Source organism: Oryzias melastigma, linkage group LG7 (assembly GCF_002922805.2).
Source record: "Oryzias melastigma strain HK-1 linkage group LG7, ASM292280v2, whole genome shotgun sequence".
NCBI lineage: Eukaryota > Metazoa > Chordata > Actinopteri > Beloniformes > Adrianichthyidae > Oryzias > Oryzias melastigma.
Window position 1 is genome coordinate 19,430,439 of NC_050518.1, and position 16,726 is coordinate 19,447,164.

Below are 16,726 nucleotides of genomic sequence, written 5' to 3' on the forward strand. Positions count from 1 at the left end.
GGTTAAGCACTGCAATAAAGTGCAACTACTTCAATTTCAATTTCATTTGAAATAAAATTAGCAAAGACAAATGCATTACTTTGCACTTTAAGATATATCTTAAAGTGATTAGTAACTCTGAAATGTCTTGTTTTTGATGTGCATTTATCAAATGTTTTACTTTAAAAATCTATAGGATGTTGCGATAAAGCAGGCAGGTCCAAAGTCTGGTCAATGGTCCAAAGTTCCATGGTAATAAGTCGGAAAAGCCATTTTTGTTTCATAGTTTAAATGTGGCACCATTTAAAAGGGAAATAAACAAGCTTTCCAACTGTGCAGAATTTCATGCAAAGATTTATAACAACAAAGTCATAATCCACCAAACACAAATGACTCTCTGCTGTGTTTAAAGGAGCTTTCACTCAAGTGAGGTCAACAGAAGACTACATCTTGTGCAACTTCTTACCACATCTAAATTCATCACTTCCATCTGGACAGTCCTTCTCTCCATCACAGAGGTAGTCACGAGAGATACACCCCCCACTCTGGCATGTGGCTTGATCCGCTCGGCAGCGTAGAGGCTGAGTGACGGGTTCTTTAATGGCAGGGACTGTGATTGGTGCAGGTGTGGTATAGACTGGAGCGATGAAACCTAAAAGAAAAAAGTGTGACTATTAGTGAGACTCCGAAAAGGAAATGGATGACTTTGAAGGAACTTTGGCAGCAAGCTACAACATTTGACGACGATCACAATGGCCGCTCACCACAGTTTTCCTCGTCGCTCATGTCTCGGCAGTCGGCTCTGTTGTCACACTTATAATTCAACGGGATGCATGTCCCATCGCCACACCGGAACTCATTTGCCATGCACGGTCTTATAATGGGGGTCACTATGGCAAGGGAGGGAAGGTACATTTTTGAGAATTATACACTTGCTAGATAATAACCCTCAATGTATCGACGCACAAACACAACACAACAATAAAAGGAAAGAATTAAATGCAATCAAAACATTTAAAGCAATAGCTCTATTTCAATGGGTGATATAAAAGAACAACCTCAAATAAGATGAGAAATACAAAGCCAAGAGCTTTCAAGTCTACTCAGAGTCCCAATAGTTACGTTGGTAATAGACCCAGATAAAAACTGGTCTTGTATCTCTGAAATCCTTTACCAAACCTCAGAATGCAAACTTATGAAAAGGCTTGTTTTTGACAACTTTATGACTTGTGAACTGAATTCATTGGTCACAAGTCACTAGTTTGTTTCCTGGTACAAACTTTGCACAAATACACTTTACTCCTAATACCACTGATGTAATCCTATTCATCTGACTATTATGTTCAGTAGTCACTCATGGTTTTACACATGGTTCTGGATTTAGAATGATTATGTTTTCCCTTGGGTATTGAAAAAATACATTTGTAAACAAACACACACATTAATAGTGTGCTCCAGAATAACATTTCTCATATGCACTCAAGTAGAAGTCAATGTTTTCTCTTTTGTAGACTAAATTGGCTATAGCTGAGAGTTGGTCCTCCAATAAGGGGTTTGTATGGTTAACTTTACCAAATTTTATTTTACTCAACATCCTGATTTAGCTAAATGAAAAAAAAAACTTTGTGGAACCATTGTCACTTTCTGTTTTGTTAAACTCATGTGGGCGTTCTAAAACAGTAACTTAAAAGTAATACAAAAGTCATGTATCACTTTACAAGTCTAAAAAAGGGTAAAAAAAAAAACAAAAAACAAAACAAAACACCACCTAGGAGTAAATAAGCTTAAAAACGGAACAAATGTGAACAAATCCCAACTAACCAGACAGTACCACAACACCAAAACAGAAAACACACATCAAGACAAACTGGAACACGGAATGTTTTCACACGTGGACAACGACATTTTATATCTCCTTCACAAAAAAACAATGGAGCAGAGATGGAAAACACAAGACTCAATAAGGCTAACAGTTTCCCTTTAGCCCTTGTGCTATCATGTGGGGTCCAGATGACCCCACCCTTACATTGATGTGTTATCCCTCCCATGACCAAGGTAGGCAGGATTTCATGTCTGGCATGGACACCAGTGAAAATCAAAAATCATTGCAAAAAAAAGTTCAGTGCGCTGTCTTGTGGGTTACAGATGACCCCACTCCCAACGTTATCGTGCCTTGGATAGCACAAGGGTTAAGTGAAAATCCAATCAATTTGGTTGTAAAGTCAGATCATGGGCTAATGCTAATCCTTAAAGCTTCAAAAGCTTCGAGCACTTCAAAAGCTTTGAGTGCTCCAAAGGCTTCGAGAGCTCCAGAATCTTTGAGCGCTCCAACGCCATTGGAGCTCCAAAGGTTTCAAAAACTCCAAAGGCTTCGAGAGCTTCAAAGGGTTCGAGAGCTCCAAAGGCTTCGAGAGCTCCAAAGGCTTTGAGAGCTCCAAAGGCTTTGAGAGCTCCAAAGGCTTCGAGAGCTCCAAAGGCTTTGAGCGCTCCAAAGACGTTGGGAGCTCCAAAGGGTTCGAGTGCTCCAAAGGCTTCGAGAGCTTCAAAGGCTTTGAGAGCTCCAAAGGCTTTGAGCGCTCCAAAGACGTTGGGAGCTCCAAAGGGTTCAAGTGCTCCAAAGGCTTCGAGAGCGCCAAAGGCTTCAGGAGATTCAAAGGCTTCGAGAGCTTCAAAAACTTCAAGGTTTGCTATGCTTATTCACAATACCAGCAATGTAATTTTTAATTTAATGGAAATATAACCGTACAATGACTTTTCAAGTTGTGTTGCCCTCATGTGTTGCTGCTGTTACTGTCACTATAACCACCCAAAAAAGTCCACCCCTTGAGTTTAGCAAAAGTAAACATGTACAGTGGTCCCTTGTATATCATAAAGATTTATTTATTATAAATTATTGCATATGTTATAAGGCTGTAAAACCCCTCACTACACACTTTATTACTTTTCTTAGACAAGAGCTGCTCCTGGTCCATGAGATCTACCACCCTGAATGTTTTCCAGATTTTCAAGCCATGCTAGCTGTTGATTAGCTCAATCAGATGCCGCTACATTCTGGTTGAACTAACTGACCTGTTCTTGGTAATCAGCAACAAGCAGTGCTGGGAGAGCTGGAAAACAAGTGAGGCAGTAGATCTCGAGGACCAGGAATGAGCCTGTCTCAGTCAGACATGAAGATTTTCACACTTTTCTCTCTTGTTTAAACTCTCAAGATTGAGACCTTTGTAGAAAATAAGTTGAATGTTAAACCAAAGATCATCTTCGCGAGGTGAAAGGATTCTGTACTGCAGACCAGGCTTTAGGAAGAATGATTGACAAAGATCTACAGCTAATCGGGACACACAAAACAGTGCAACGTGAGCACAAATCTGTGAAATTGCAAAGCCGCCAAAAGTGGACAAAATATTATGAGGGACCACTGTAATGTATTTTGGCCAGCCTGATTGAGGAGGCGGATCTGCTTCGTATCAGTCCTTTTTAAATCTCCATGCATAGTTTGGACACACATAAAACATAAAAACCAGACAGACGCATTGACAGGAAGTCCATCCCAGGAGCAAAGACAAAGCTGAACTCATATGCTTGCCATGCTTATTTTAGAGCTGGTGGTTTATACTGCAGCGCACCAGATCACAATCATGCCATGCAAAAGTCCTTTCCTTAGACTTTCGTCCATCAGAAACTCAGAACTTTGATGCCATGTCCATGCAAAACATTCACAGATAGCATAACAAGTTGCTTGTATGAATTTCAGAACCAATTTCATCACAAGAAGAGAAATACTCAAATGATCTTGAAAAATATTCAAATCCTCTACATTTGCTACAGTGCAGACAGCAAAGTTTACCATCCAGCAGGCATGGCACCGTACAAACCTGGCTCTGTTACGGGTTCCTCTGAGGGCATGGCTTAAATGAGAAACCAAAGATGATGTTGAGGAAGATTCTCAGATTTCTGAAGGACTTTCATTTGCTGTAAGCACATAAGGTTAGGTTTCCTGCAGTCTGGGGTTCTCACCTTTTCCAAGACGCCTGAATTGAAAGCCCCTGACTGAGGTGACGTAGGATGCAATGGAGCCATCCTCTACCACATTGTAAAGCACACGTCGGATCAGTTCTTCATTGTCATAGTTGGTACCCACGTCCAATTCCACAAAAACATCAACTCCATTTTCTCTTGTCACTTTTCTGGAAAACACAGGAACATTTGGGTGAGGTTTGAGCTTTGAAGAAAGAAAGAAATACTACTTGGAAAATAATTCGAATTAGTTCAGTTCTTACTTGATGTGGACTACACTGACTGACTGAACACCTGGAATCTTGTTGTACTCTGACTCCAGCTGTGGGGACGAAACCAAAGAAGTTCTTTCAGGCAAGGTCATCTATCCTTATACCAGTGAGCTCAATTCTAACACAGGAACTAAGTCATATTTCAGTATACTGTCCATGACGTACCGTGTCCATCACTGCTTCGGAAATCTCTTCAAACTGAGTAGACGTTGGGTCCTGGAGTGCAGGGCTGAAGACCAACGAGTTGGTGAAGTTGACAAAAGCTCTGAAATAAACTAGAAACAAAAGAGAAGAAAAGAGAGGAATGTTAATTAATATTCCAGAACCTACAGCCTGTTAATGTTATATAGGAATGTTTGACTTCTGTGGCATTTTGGCTAATCATTTAACTAGGAAAAAATGAATAAACTCAGCAATATCTTTAATAAAAACCCAGAACACAAAAATACAAACTCACTCAGCCCCCCAAACACCATCAATACACATACACACAAGCGCATTGAAACAGTTACTACTGTTGAACTTCTTGTTGCTTCTTGTTGGATTTGTGCTTTTTACCTAAACCCTTACCATTATCAGGTTGTGGCCAACTCAAAACTTAATTCAGTCACATCTCTACTTAAAGTTTACCGCTGGCCTCGTTCCAGTGCTGGTAAGAGATCCGCTTGGCACTGGTCATTGATTCTGTCGGCATAGTATTAACTCCAGACTGTTAAAAACTGGTCCTTAACAAGAACCAACTTATTGGTGGTCCAGACTTTTTAGAACCAGTTAATGTTGTTCACACAGGTGTTGGGGAGTTTGTTTTATGGCCAAAAAAGTGTAAACCACACAACCACACACCCTCTTCAATGAATGATATAGAGCAGAGATAACAAAATCCAAGATTGGAAGTTGTTGGCAGACTTGATCGAAATTGGATGTTGCATGACATTAAGAGATCAGATATATGCTTACTTTCGTCATGGATTTTTTTTCACATTTATAGAATCATTGTTTAAATATAAAATCTGTTTTTCACTTTAAGATGGTAAAGGTCGCTTTTACTACCTTTCTTGAAGGCCCAAAGTACTTTATAATCACAGCCACTTTCCGCTAACTGTAGAGTTAAGCTCTGAGAAGCAGTCAAACTAGGAATCTATGCAACTTTCCTCTTAGTTTTCTGTTTTCCAGTGAGGAGGGAGGGATACTTCTCTTTAAAAGCAGTGAAACAGCATTGAATATTTGTTCTGGAGCTGTTGCCTTTGGTTCCACAGCTGTAAAAACATTGGGGAGGTGATGTCTCAAAACAAGCTCTTCCACTGGGTTTAAAAAACAATCAAGCGTGCTAACAAAGTAGCAGGTGGACGGTGCACCTGTGCCATTCGACAGGGTTTGTATTTTCTTTAAGTGGTGCAAACAGTGGTTTGGGATGAAGAGGATGTCTTTACATAAAGTGTTTCATTGGTTGTCCTCAGTAGTGTCCTAAACACTCTCAAGGTTTTGATGCTTTTCTACAGCCTCTGGTTTCATCCTCAGTGAGTAGGTGTTGGAACTACAAGTATTTTTCTGCCAATCCATTGCCACTTAATAAAGATGGAAACTATATCCACAAATCTCTACAATTTAAGTCATCCACTGGAGTTTTCTAGTGTGAAAGCAACCTTCTATTTCAATCCCTAAAACCTTGGGCAAAAAAGTGGCATGAAATATAAAGGACTTCGACAACAGGGTGAATTCGTAGAGTGAAAATGTTTATGCACATTTTATCTATGGGCGTGCTGCAGGGAACAAGCCGTGGCAACAACTTTACACAACAGTAAAGGTAAGTAAGGAAGAAGTAGATGAGATGCAGACAAGTCATCCAAATTTATTTTTTTTCAAACCTCCACCACCAAATCCAACACAAGGAGCCAGTTAGTGCTATTCAAGTCCATACTCCTTGGATTCTCCTTGACAACAACCTGACTTTTAGAAATTAAGAAATTAGACAATAAGAGGGTATCCTATGAGCTTCCTGTGTATGTATGCACTTATGTGTCATGTGCACACCCCATGAATGTGGAAATTGGGCAAAGTCAGTAAGAAGCTAGCACGTGCACCCTACTAATGAGTGTAGTGTGGGCAAAGGACACCGTATGCCAGCATCATTTGTACGTCAGAAGTGCAAGCAACTTATGTTAGGATTACAAATATTTCACAAAACACTGACAACACGCACGACAATCATCTTTTTCATCCATTCATTTTCTTGACCCCTTCGTCGCCTTCGGGGTTGCAGGGGTGCCGGAGCCTAACCCGGCTACTAATGGATCAAGGCGGGGTTCTCCCTGGACAGGTCGCCAGTCTGTCGCAGGGCACGACAATCATCTATTCCATTTTTGTCTCTTAAGGTGGATGTAAAAGTCTCAAGGGAACTGTAAGACGCATCTGCATTCCCTAAGATGTGGCCACTTCATTCACAACTCAAAAACTCATACAGGTGCACTTGACTACGGCTTCACTTGAGTTTGGGATCAACTGTTTCTAAAGTTGTGCTCATCTTTTCATCACAGTCTTTAGCCAATTACTTTTTCCACTCTACTTATAGATGACCTGTGCAATGATGAACTTTATATCTAACTCATTACAAACGGCCACTGACACGAGATGAGTCTACAAAAGCTAAAATAACCTGCACCCTTGGGAGCTTGATTCTTAAGTCAACTCTTTATGGTATGTAGGCCCAGACCTCTGAAGTCCAGCTCGCACTGTAGGTTGAGGAAGGAAGTCAATATTTGTCCTCTTTAATCAAGAGAGATGCTAAACGTTGAGACAAAAGCAGGGAGTCCTGTTCCACGAGGGCCTTTGCTGAGAGTGAAGCGCATATGCCCAAATATGTGCAAAACTGTCAATTTGCACATGGAGGGAAGTCACTGATGCATTTTACTGTCTGACACCAGGAAACTAAAAGCAACACACACGTGCACCCACCTCATCTGTGTATGTCTACGTATACTTTCCATGCACAAGTCAACAACAAAAAAGTTCTTCAGTTTACAGCTGCACTTAAAGAAAAGTAGAATCAGCAGATGAAACCGTCCTAAATCTTGCTTCCAACTCCACAATGCAGTGCTACACTCAAACAAGCGCTTGTGTTGTGTTTGATTGATCGTATTCTGACTCTCATTCTCTTAAGTACTTCATGTGTTGTGTTGGGCTGCTGGTATGGCCTGCCAAAGAGCTTAAAATGTGCACTGGCTTCCATATTTATATATGTATATTATTTTTAATATTATTATGGGTTGTCCCCTTACCATATATATATATATATATATCTGAAGGCTTCAACCAGATTCTCCAAAAATAGAAATTGTTATAAAAAATTGCTATGGTGGAGTTGAAATATTAGAACGGTAAGGTTTTTGGTTTCCATCTGTTTTCATAAATATATATATTTGTTAATATTATCAAAGTTTGACAGTACAACTATCGTCTTTTAGAGTTTTAAAGTGAAAGCAACTTCAAAATTTTTTTAAGATAAAACATTGTGAGAATACGAAGGAACTATTCAAGGATTTGTGTCATTTCTCCAACATGTCATGTGAGCCAACAATGACTTTTGTATAACTTTTATATGAACTGCTCAGCAAATTTGAGTCAGCAGCTTTCAGGATCAGATTTGGGATTAGGCTCTTCAATAACCGAGGACTGCAGGCGAGTGTCCTCTCTGCTACTTGTGATCGGTGATAACTTCAAGCAAACTGCGTCCCGCTTTGTTGAACTTGATTCAATTCAAAAGCGCTTTGTTCACGCCTGAAGGGAAACCAAATTGTGGGATCCGTGTGTTAGTCAATAAAACATCCCTAACTCACTTACAGAGACATTTTGGACAGCGGCTGCCTCAGGTGAGGATGATCTGCTGGTTGGAGCAGACCTGAAACGAGTGACTGAGGCACCTAAATTATGAGTCATGTCCAATATTTTGGGGTTTTATTCAACACTCATGTTTGCAGAATTAGCTGCAAAGGAGTTACTGTGGGTGTGATGCAGAGGTAGAGCAGTTGACCTCTGTTTGAAGGATTGCAGGTTTGGTTGCTGCCTTGCCTGATCATGTCTCGAAGTGTCCTTGGGCAAGACAATGAACCTGGAGGTTGAAGGTTGGTGCCACGTGTCAATGTGTGCATAGCCAAGGGTGTCAGACTCCAGGCATTGAAGGCCAGTGTTCCACATGTTCTCATACCAACCGTCCTTATTGGCCAAACACCTTAACCAGCAGGAAGCCAGCCTCTGGAGGCCTGGAGTTTTACATCCCTAGGATAGGCAAAGGGGGTTTCGATTGTAAAGTGCCTTGACCCTTAATCAAGGTAGGATGTTATATATTTTGCCAGTTTCATAGAGTCAAAGATTCTTAAGAGCAACAGGTGACTGAGTTGCTCTTAAGGACATTTGTTAACAAGTGCAGCAATCTAGTCTCCTACCATCTTTTACCTATCTGTACACAACATCAGGTACACGCTTTTGCCACACAAAATTTTTCTGTACTTGCTTCATATTTGCCAGAGATCTGCATGCCTCAGATGATTAAAGGTTAAAATGTTTAATTGTTAATCTTCCAGGTTGATTTGCAAGTACTTGATATAATAAACTGCTGGAGTGCTTAAAATGTCTGTTGCTATGGTGACACATCATAAGAAATACTAAGAAGAAACTCCTTGATTATCAGTAAAAATCATATCAGATTTAAGATCTCTTCAATAAAATTTGATCTACATTTTTTGTTGCAATTTTATGTTCTTAAAATATTGCTGTCATCACTTCTATAGAAGTCTTTGGCCCAATTGGAATTCTTCCCTTCTCTCTTTCCCTCCATTTGAAGGGGCAGTTTCTGTGCAAGTTGTGTCCAAAAAATATACTTTTTTAATTTCACCCTCCAATATTTTTCGATATTTGAAAGACTTGTCTTATCATTCTAGTTGAGGATAAACCCCCAATTATTAATTTCTCCTTCATGATCAATTTTCAGACATGAAGTAAAAGGGACGCCGTCCATACGTCACTACAAAATCAGTCCCTGATTGGTCAAAGTTTGACCTGGTTTAACTTCCAACGTGCGTTTTATACATCGGATCCGAAAACAAACTAAAGAATCTGCATAACTTCTAGTGAATGTCAGAGTTTTAAACCCAAAATACGTATGTACACATGTTTACATAGACTTTTTATTAGAAGTGGGCGTTTGAATGTTTGATTCCAAGGTCAGCTTGAACGTAGCTTCAAAGGGATAAAGATTTTTTTTTACTACAATACAATAAGGCATGTAGAAACTTGACAAACTAGCTGTGAAACCACTAGAGTCTGAGATTGCGGTCCGGGGGTTTGTCCGGGTCAAACAGTTTTGGTTTTACAAGAAATCCTGCTGTGGAAAGCTTTCATTCATGGCAGCCTAAAGTGAGCCCTGCTATGACAAAACAGCGAGGTGAACGCTCAGTTTGATTTGTTTTCTGGAAGCTTCCTCTGCCACTTTTTAACTGTAGCTTTTGTTAGACTAATTGAATGTTGTCCTAGAAAACATGCAAGATGAAAGGGGAACTCATCAAAGCATCTTCCTTGAACCTCACATAATCTAATCATTTGCGTGGGCGCTCGCCGGCCGGTCGACAGCGGCTCGGGTCTGCGCTTCTCTCTTGAGTTTGCCGCAGCCGCGCAGCCGGTTTGATTGCCTCCGCCTGAGATCCTCTGATTAGAGCACTGGGTTGCGCCCTGCTCCTAATGGGTGGCTATTTTGCTCCCGTTCCCCCCATTTTTGCACGCCTTGTTTCCAGCAAAAGGGAAATCCCCTTTTTGACTCCTTCTACTATCAAAGTGATGAAGCTGACAGTGTGCCAGCAAGCTGTGGGGGGTGGGAGGGGGCTGTAAAAAGTAGCATTCCACTCTTTTAATTTGCAAACTATAAAAGAACTGTGGCAGCTTTGTGCAACGGGCCCCTCTGAACACACAGCAGCCAACGCGGAAAACAAAGAAATGATTGAGCTGCAAGCCGAGTGTAGTCTAAAGACGGGCCACTTTGGGTTTGACCTTCAACCCGCAAAAGGCAGTGCCCACGGCTCCCGCCAACTTCGGGCCGCTTAAAGAGCTGGAATCTGTAAATACGAAGCTAAAGCCTCACATCACTATCTTAGCTCGTCTTGTTTGATCTCATCTTCTCCTCCTAAAAAGCTGTGAATAATAAATGCATCTACCAGCTGCTGCTTTTCTTAGCTTAACTCGCACAGACAGGATCGCTGCCACTTAACCCTCCGGCTGGTGACCAGCCAAAAAGCTCCGTCTCCACGTCTGCTCCGTGCCCTTTGGGGGGAATCATGGGAAATAATTCCAGCATCAGAGTTAAGCTGGCCTCCTTCAGCTCTCCCACAGCTCCTCGAATTAGAATCACTATTGTGCACAGAAAGACACATTTTTTCAAGTGTCGTGCAACAGATGGTTTGCTGCTGTGGGGGGGTGTGCCACCAACATGACAGTGACTTTATTAACGTGTTTTGTTATGAAATGGAGTTTGAGAATTATTTTCCACTGGCAGGGAAATGCCAGGAGGAAAGAAGAGAACTTCTGGATCCCAAAGCAGAGTTTTCCTTGGAATGCTACCCAAGGCTGCTCTGAAGGAAGAGCTGGAGCAGGTGAGAGGAGAACAGGCCAAAAACAGGAAAGAGGAAGAAGAAGAAGAAAAGCTTGAGGACTTACTGTACTCTGGGTCAGGGGGGTTCTGTATGTTCCCCGGATAAGGGGACTCCAACCAGTTGGCTGTGGCAAGCGATGGCAGAGGGGGGGAGTAGGGGGGCGCAAAGCAAGCAACACAGAGGTGAGACGTGGCGTGGAGGTCGACGGGGCACAGGCGGGAAACGGAGGTGAAGGGGAAAGTGAGATGACGATGAGGAGGGGGCACGCGTCAGGTCAGCCAGGCGAGGGTGGGTGGGGGTTACATTTTTTGGTTAGTAACAGAAAATGCAAGGAGAGAAAATGGAAAATGATCATCAGAAAGAGTACTGATCAAAGTGAAAAGGAGAAAAAAAAGCTAGAATCAAAGTTATACAGAAGTACAATAGAGAACTATAAACATACAGTATTTAAAAACCACATTGATTTTCATTTATTTATATCCAATTGTCACATTTCTTGTTCCTAAAACATTTATCTTCTTGTAGCCTTTTTCTGATAATGAAGGACATAAATAAAGAAAATTAGGATTAAATTAAATATTTGAGCTTTTCTTAATTCAAATCACTGAGAATCAGGTTCAGATGAAAAAATGCAGCTGGAAAAATAATTTGTGACATAGAAAATACACAAACTCCCTACTCTGGTCCGTTCCAATGTACCCGCCTATGAGACAACTAGATCCATGTACGTCTTCATATGAGCCAGCATATGGATCTAAATTGCACAACCAGTTAGTTTCAACATTGCTCACCATTTTTGTTGCAACAGTAACGTAAGGTTGGGGTTGTTACAAAGTGACAAAACAGATGGATGATGGGAAGTAGGAGTGGGGTTGCTCTGCACCAACGATCCTGCCCACAACTCAGAAGTGAAATTCTAATGAACCCCGGCTGCTCTGCAGAAACTATGTCCTAGAAAACTACATACGTTTTTTAAACTTTGGTTAAAAATGGCATCATCTTAATGAATTAACTAATTAAATAATCTTGATTAATAGACAACTGGGAAGACTTTTATAATAGATCAAACGATGATTGGAGTAGTACTTAAAAGAAAAGAAATTAGACACCACCACAGGATGTAGACTGATGTATGTACAGGTACCAATCATGTCTGTGTTCATAGGTGTGACATTCTCCGTATGTTTAACTCAGGCAAGCGGCGCAGCTGCACAAACTACTCGTCATTTCTGACACAAGCTTCCATCCTGGGATTGTGCAAGGATGCAGGGAGGAGCAACTTCCTGTTTTTCCCCCATTGCAAATGGAAGAACTGAGAACCATTAAAGCTGTCTTTTTTTTTTTATTTTTGTTTCTCCCTCCAGAAGTTGAAGCCCTCTGCACTGGCACAAGCAACAACGGCCACGCTCTGCAATGAGATGACTCATGCATTCCTCCACTGCCTTGAGTGCATTCACCCAGCAGGCGTCCTCCGAAATGTCAAGTGAGGATGACTTCCCTTCATTCTGAAATGTAGAGTGGCTTCAAAATGTTGGGTTTCCAACATTTTTCTTTGCATAAATTCACCATCCTGCAACACAACCTTGGCCCTTCAAACAAATTCAAATTTAAAAGTGACAAACAGCTCCCATCCTGACTCTGAGTCCACTCCATAAACTTCAACCAACTGCAGCACACAACAGCTCATTCATAATCAAGTAAGGGTGCAGGATCCAGCTGTTTTACAACCGCACACATAAAAAAAAGCATATGGCTTCTGATGCTCGTTAGCATGGTGCTTGAGGAGAAAGTAGTTAAGGAAAAAAGTTCACTCACTCTGACGTCCACAGCTTGCAGCTACTTGACTACTGGGAAAATCTCACAAACTTTTAGGTTCATCAAGACAACAGATGACACCGGACATAGCTTTATTGTAAAGTTTTAACAGAAATACCTGCTCCTTCGTTCACTGAACAAAGCAGACAATCAACCAGCAGAAAGACAAACATTCTTAAGCGTTCTTCTTTCTGCTTCTAACAGAGCTTAAAGATTCCCAGGAGAGTAATTATCTGGTATGGATAGTCCCTTCTGGTTAAGCAGGAAGCAGCCGATCGACCGCTGAGCTTTAAGCAAATAAACGCTCAGATCTGGGAAATCCACAGGATAAGTGAATGCCAAGCCGAAAACCACACTTTCTAATTTAGTGTTTGCTTTGTGACAACAAACCCTCATCTGGTCTTTTTTTTCAGGTAATTCCATGCGGGAGAAGGGTCATCAATTATTCAAATATGAAGGTTTTAATCTTGAAAAGGGATTACCTCAATAAACCTTTAACACCAGAGATGTCGCCGGCGACGCCTAAGTAACACACTTTTTTTTTTTTTTTTTACTCTTTGACTGTTCATGCAATCAACATGAATCAGCTAATTCAGATGTGAAGAAAGGACGTTTTCATTTAGACTAAAGTCAAATCTTGCTAACTGGCCATAGTCGCTTCTCTTTGCTTCCAAATTTGTTGAAATTTTGTCAGTTGCTTAAACAGCTAGAGTTATGCTACGTTCACACTGGCTATGTGACGCACTAAAAGTGCATTTTTACATACCTGTTTAGCATATGGTGTTCACACTGGACCGTCACAACTAGGAGCGTGTATTGGCAAGAATCTGGTGATACAATACATATCCCGATATACGTCTCATGAAACAATACATATCCTGACATGCGTTTCACGATACAATACATATCTCGAAATAAGACTCACGATACAATACATATTCCGACACGCGTCTCGCAATATGATACATATCCCAATATACGTCTCATGATACGATGCATATCCAGACACCCTTCTCACAATACAATACATATCCCGATATACGCCACACAATACAATACGTATCCCAACACGCGTCTCACAATACGATACATATTCCGACACGCATCTCACGATACAAAACTTATCCCGATACGCGTCTCACGATACGATACATATTACAATACGCGTCTCACGACACGATACGTATCCCTACACGTGTCTCATCATACGATACATATCCCGATATATGTCTCACGATATAATATATATCCCGATACCCATCTCACAATACGATACATATCTCAACACGCGTCTCACGATACAATACACATACAGATACACGTCTCACGATACAATGCATATCCCGATATATGTCTCACGATACAATACATATCCGACACACATCTCACGATATTATACATATATCACAATATGTCCCAAAACTGAGCCAGGCCAATTTTTCACTTTTTCTTTTTTTTAAAGATTATGACTCAAAAAAATTAAGTCACGCTAAATAGTGTATATCTCATAATAGCAAAAACTGCAAGGCTGACTGAACCAATGTGTTTGAATATTTAACACAAGTTGTTTCTTGTGAGATCTTGTTGTTCTTGCGCGGTGTAGAGCTGCTCAAAGTGTGGTGTGCTGCCAACTAGTGGTTGAGGGTGGAAAACATAAGTAAGACGCTGAGGGATGCTCAAAAATAATTAGTTAAATATTGTCTTGTCAGTATTTTAAATTGATAAAAGTATCGGCAAATAAAATATCGCAAAATATCACAGAATCGATTTTTTTTACGCCCCTAGTTGCTACCCAATATTAACCCATGTACGCCAACCTGTATAAAATGTCAAAGCTAATTTTACAAATCTTGCTATATGTTTTTTTTTTTTTTTTTTTCTGTTCCAATATATGAAAGATGCCATCATTTTTTGCCTTCAGCGCTTGAAAATGCGAGACTTTTGAACGTGGAAGCCCAAAATGCACATATGCGCACATTTACAGACTTTGTGTTGGACGTGGCTGCTTGAACGCGCATTGCCAAGAGCAGTGTGAATCTATCTTTACGGTAGTCAAAAGACTGTCAACACAGGAGCTAAAGCTCCGGTGTTAAAGGGTTAAGGAAACTCAGTATTTGTTTAGATAACAGAAACAGAATACTGAGTGCATCTCCCAGCATGAATTGTCCTAATAATCAGCTCTTTCTGAACGCAAGAGCCCAAACAATCCTGACAAACCAAACGCTGCATTTGCTTCTTGTCAGCTGGGCTGTGTACCGATGGAAACTGAGTCATGCTACCTCAATGAGAATCATCTTTCTTCCTTGAGTGTGTGACTGCCTCAAGAGGCCCCCAGCCCTGTAACAAGACAAACACCCCGAAATAACTGCAGCTGCCACCATTTATCCTTCTGTTGAAGTGCTCCCAGTTTCTGTTTGACACACGGGCAGTGCCACTGAAAAAAGCCCACGTAAACCCATGAAAATGGCAACTCTACCAAGTGGGTGGGCTGGCAGCAACCTGTCCGCTGCCCCAGCCAAGCTGACAGAGCAGACTCCATCGCCCTGACGTGTCGCACCCATATGCTCCAACATCTGTTCTCTTTGAAGGGCCGCGGAGGAATCCAGGCTAGGATTGCGATTCTTCTGCAACAACCCACTCAAAACTGATGTGATTAGAAGTAAAACCAGCTGAGGTTATAAATCCTCCCACTCGTCGTGAAACAACAGCCTTCCCAAAAACAACGCGCCATCTTACAGCCGGGGTTAAATCAAGGCGACCAGAGCACTCGCAAAAACCCTTCTCGTTACATCGTCAGCTTTAACGAGTGGGTTACATCAATAGCTTTCGCACATTGGTCCCTTTCCTGCTAATGTGATCAATGACTTTATTCAGTTGAGGGACTTTGGCCCCACAGGAAGAGGGTTTCAGGCTAAATTTCCCATGGGGGCTATCCTGAACGCGGCATTTATGTTCTTCTTGTAATTGCATGAGTTTTTTTTTTTTTTTAGTTTCCTTCATGAACGAGAGACAGACAGGATGTTAGGAATGAGTAACCGTGGCTGTTTGTCTTATTTGTCTCCACATAATGTTGTGATGGCCGGAAGACCTCCCCGGGTGCGCCACACCTCTTTCCCTTCTGGAGCAGGGACCCTAATGGAGTGAAGTGCTTGTAGAAAATGCATGAGTCAGAAGCATCTTTGAGTCCCTTCCAGCCAATTCTAAGACTGTATTAAAAAAACAATTTTACTAAGATACACAAGATAACTATACATTTGTGATGAGTTAGCAAAAAGCACCACTTAGTCTGTTTAGTGTCAGTTCTGGAAATAGAGGCAGGGTTGTCCAAAGCTGAGGTGTGCTAGATTTAAACCGACCACTTTTAGCATCAGGCAACTTTCTGGGTGATCTATTTTGTGGCTGAAAACTGTACAGCATGTCAACCAGTTTTATGACATTGGTAAATGGCATTTATTTATTTAGTGTGTAAGAACCTTTCTTAAATAAAGTCTAATTCACTCATGCACACACACGTTAATGTTGGCTTTGCTGCTTAACACTGATTGATGCTAACCTATAACCACTCGGAGAAATGTATGGTTCACTATCTTGCCCAAGTACACTTCAACACACGGCAGGAACTGAACCTGCATTCAGAAGTTGACCGGTCTACCATGGCCATTCCATAACAATCCAAGAACTATTCCAATAACAATCACAAAAATCCATTTTATTTTATTTAATGCCCCATTTTCTTGAGATATATTTTTTGAAGAATTACACAGATGAAAGCCTGAGGATAATGACTGTTGTCAGTTTAAAACAACATTGACTATCTCTTCTTTATTGTAACAGATAGTGGATTGGTGTTAACCACCAACAGGAAATTACGGCAAAACATATATTTGATGTAATTGCTTGGTGACGGACATGTGTAAGTCGCTGTTCTATTGGAATTTTTGCTCTTATTGGAATGATGTGGATCAAACTAAATAATAACACTTATTAATCAGATTATAACAATTCCAATCA

General features: G+C 41.0%; 1 protein-coding gene and 1 long non-coding RNA gene across 19 annotated transcripts in view; one reads left to right on the forward strand and one right to left on the reverse strand.

Moving 5' to 3' along the window:
• Window positions 1–16,726, reverse strand: part of hspg2 (heparan sulfate proteoglycan 2) — a 145,227-nt gene that overhangs the window by 71,945 nt on the left and 56,556 nt on the right. For 14 of the 16 annotated variants that reach the window (XM_036212853.1, XM_036212859.1, XM_036212860.1 and 11 more), the window contains exons 4-10: window positions 10,965–11,024; window positions 4,431–4,540; window positions 4,257–4,315; window positions 3,994–4,163; window positions 3,852–3,884; window positions 744–869; window positions 446–631 (exon numbers count right to left, since the gene is read on the reverse strand). In XM_036212853.1, coding sequence (XP_036068746.1) covers window positions 446–631; window positions 744–869; window positions 3,852–3,884; window positions 3,994–4,163; window positions 4,257–4,315; window positions 4,431–4,540; window positions 10,965–11,024 — 744 coding nt within the window. The remainder of the gene's footprint in view (window positions 1–445; window positions 632–743; window positions 870–3,851; window positions 3,885–3,993; window positions 4,164–4,256; window positions 4,316–4,430; window positions 4,541–10,964; window positions 11,025–16,726) is intronic. The other 2 variants (XM_036212858.1, XM_036212855.1) reach the window with 2 other exon arrangements.
• Window positions 8,345–13,661, forward strand: LOC112158596. Of its 3 annotated transcripts, none has more exons than XR_004948210.1 (4): window positions 8,345–8,590; window positions 10,804–10,900; window positions 12,095–12,383; window positions 12,920–13,661. It is a non-coding gene; the product is annotated as an uncharacterized LOC112158596 (long non-coding RNA). The 3 variants fall into 3 exon arrangements; XR_004948211.1 differs by having other exon boundaries at window positions 12,265–12,383; XR_004948209.1 differs by lacking the exon at window positions 12,920–13,661 and having other exon boundaries at window positions 12,095–12,428.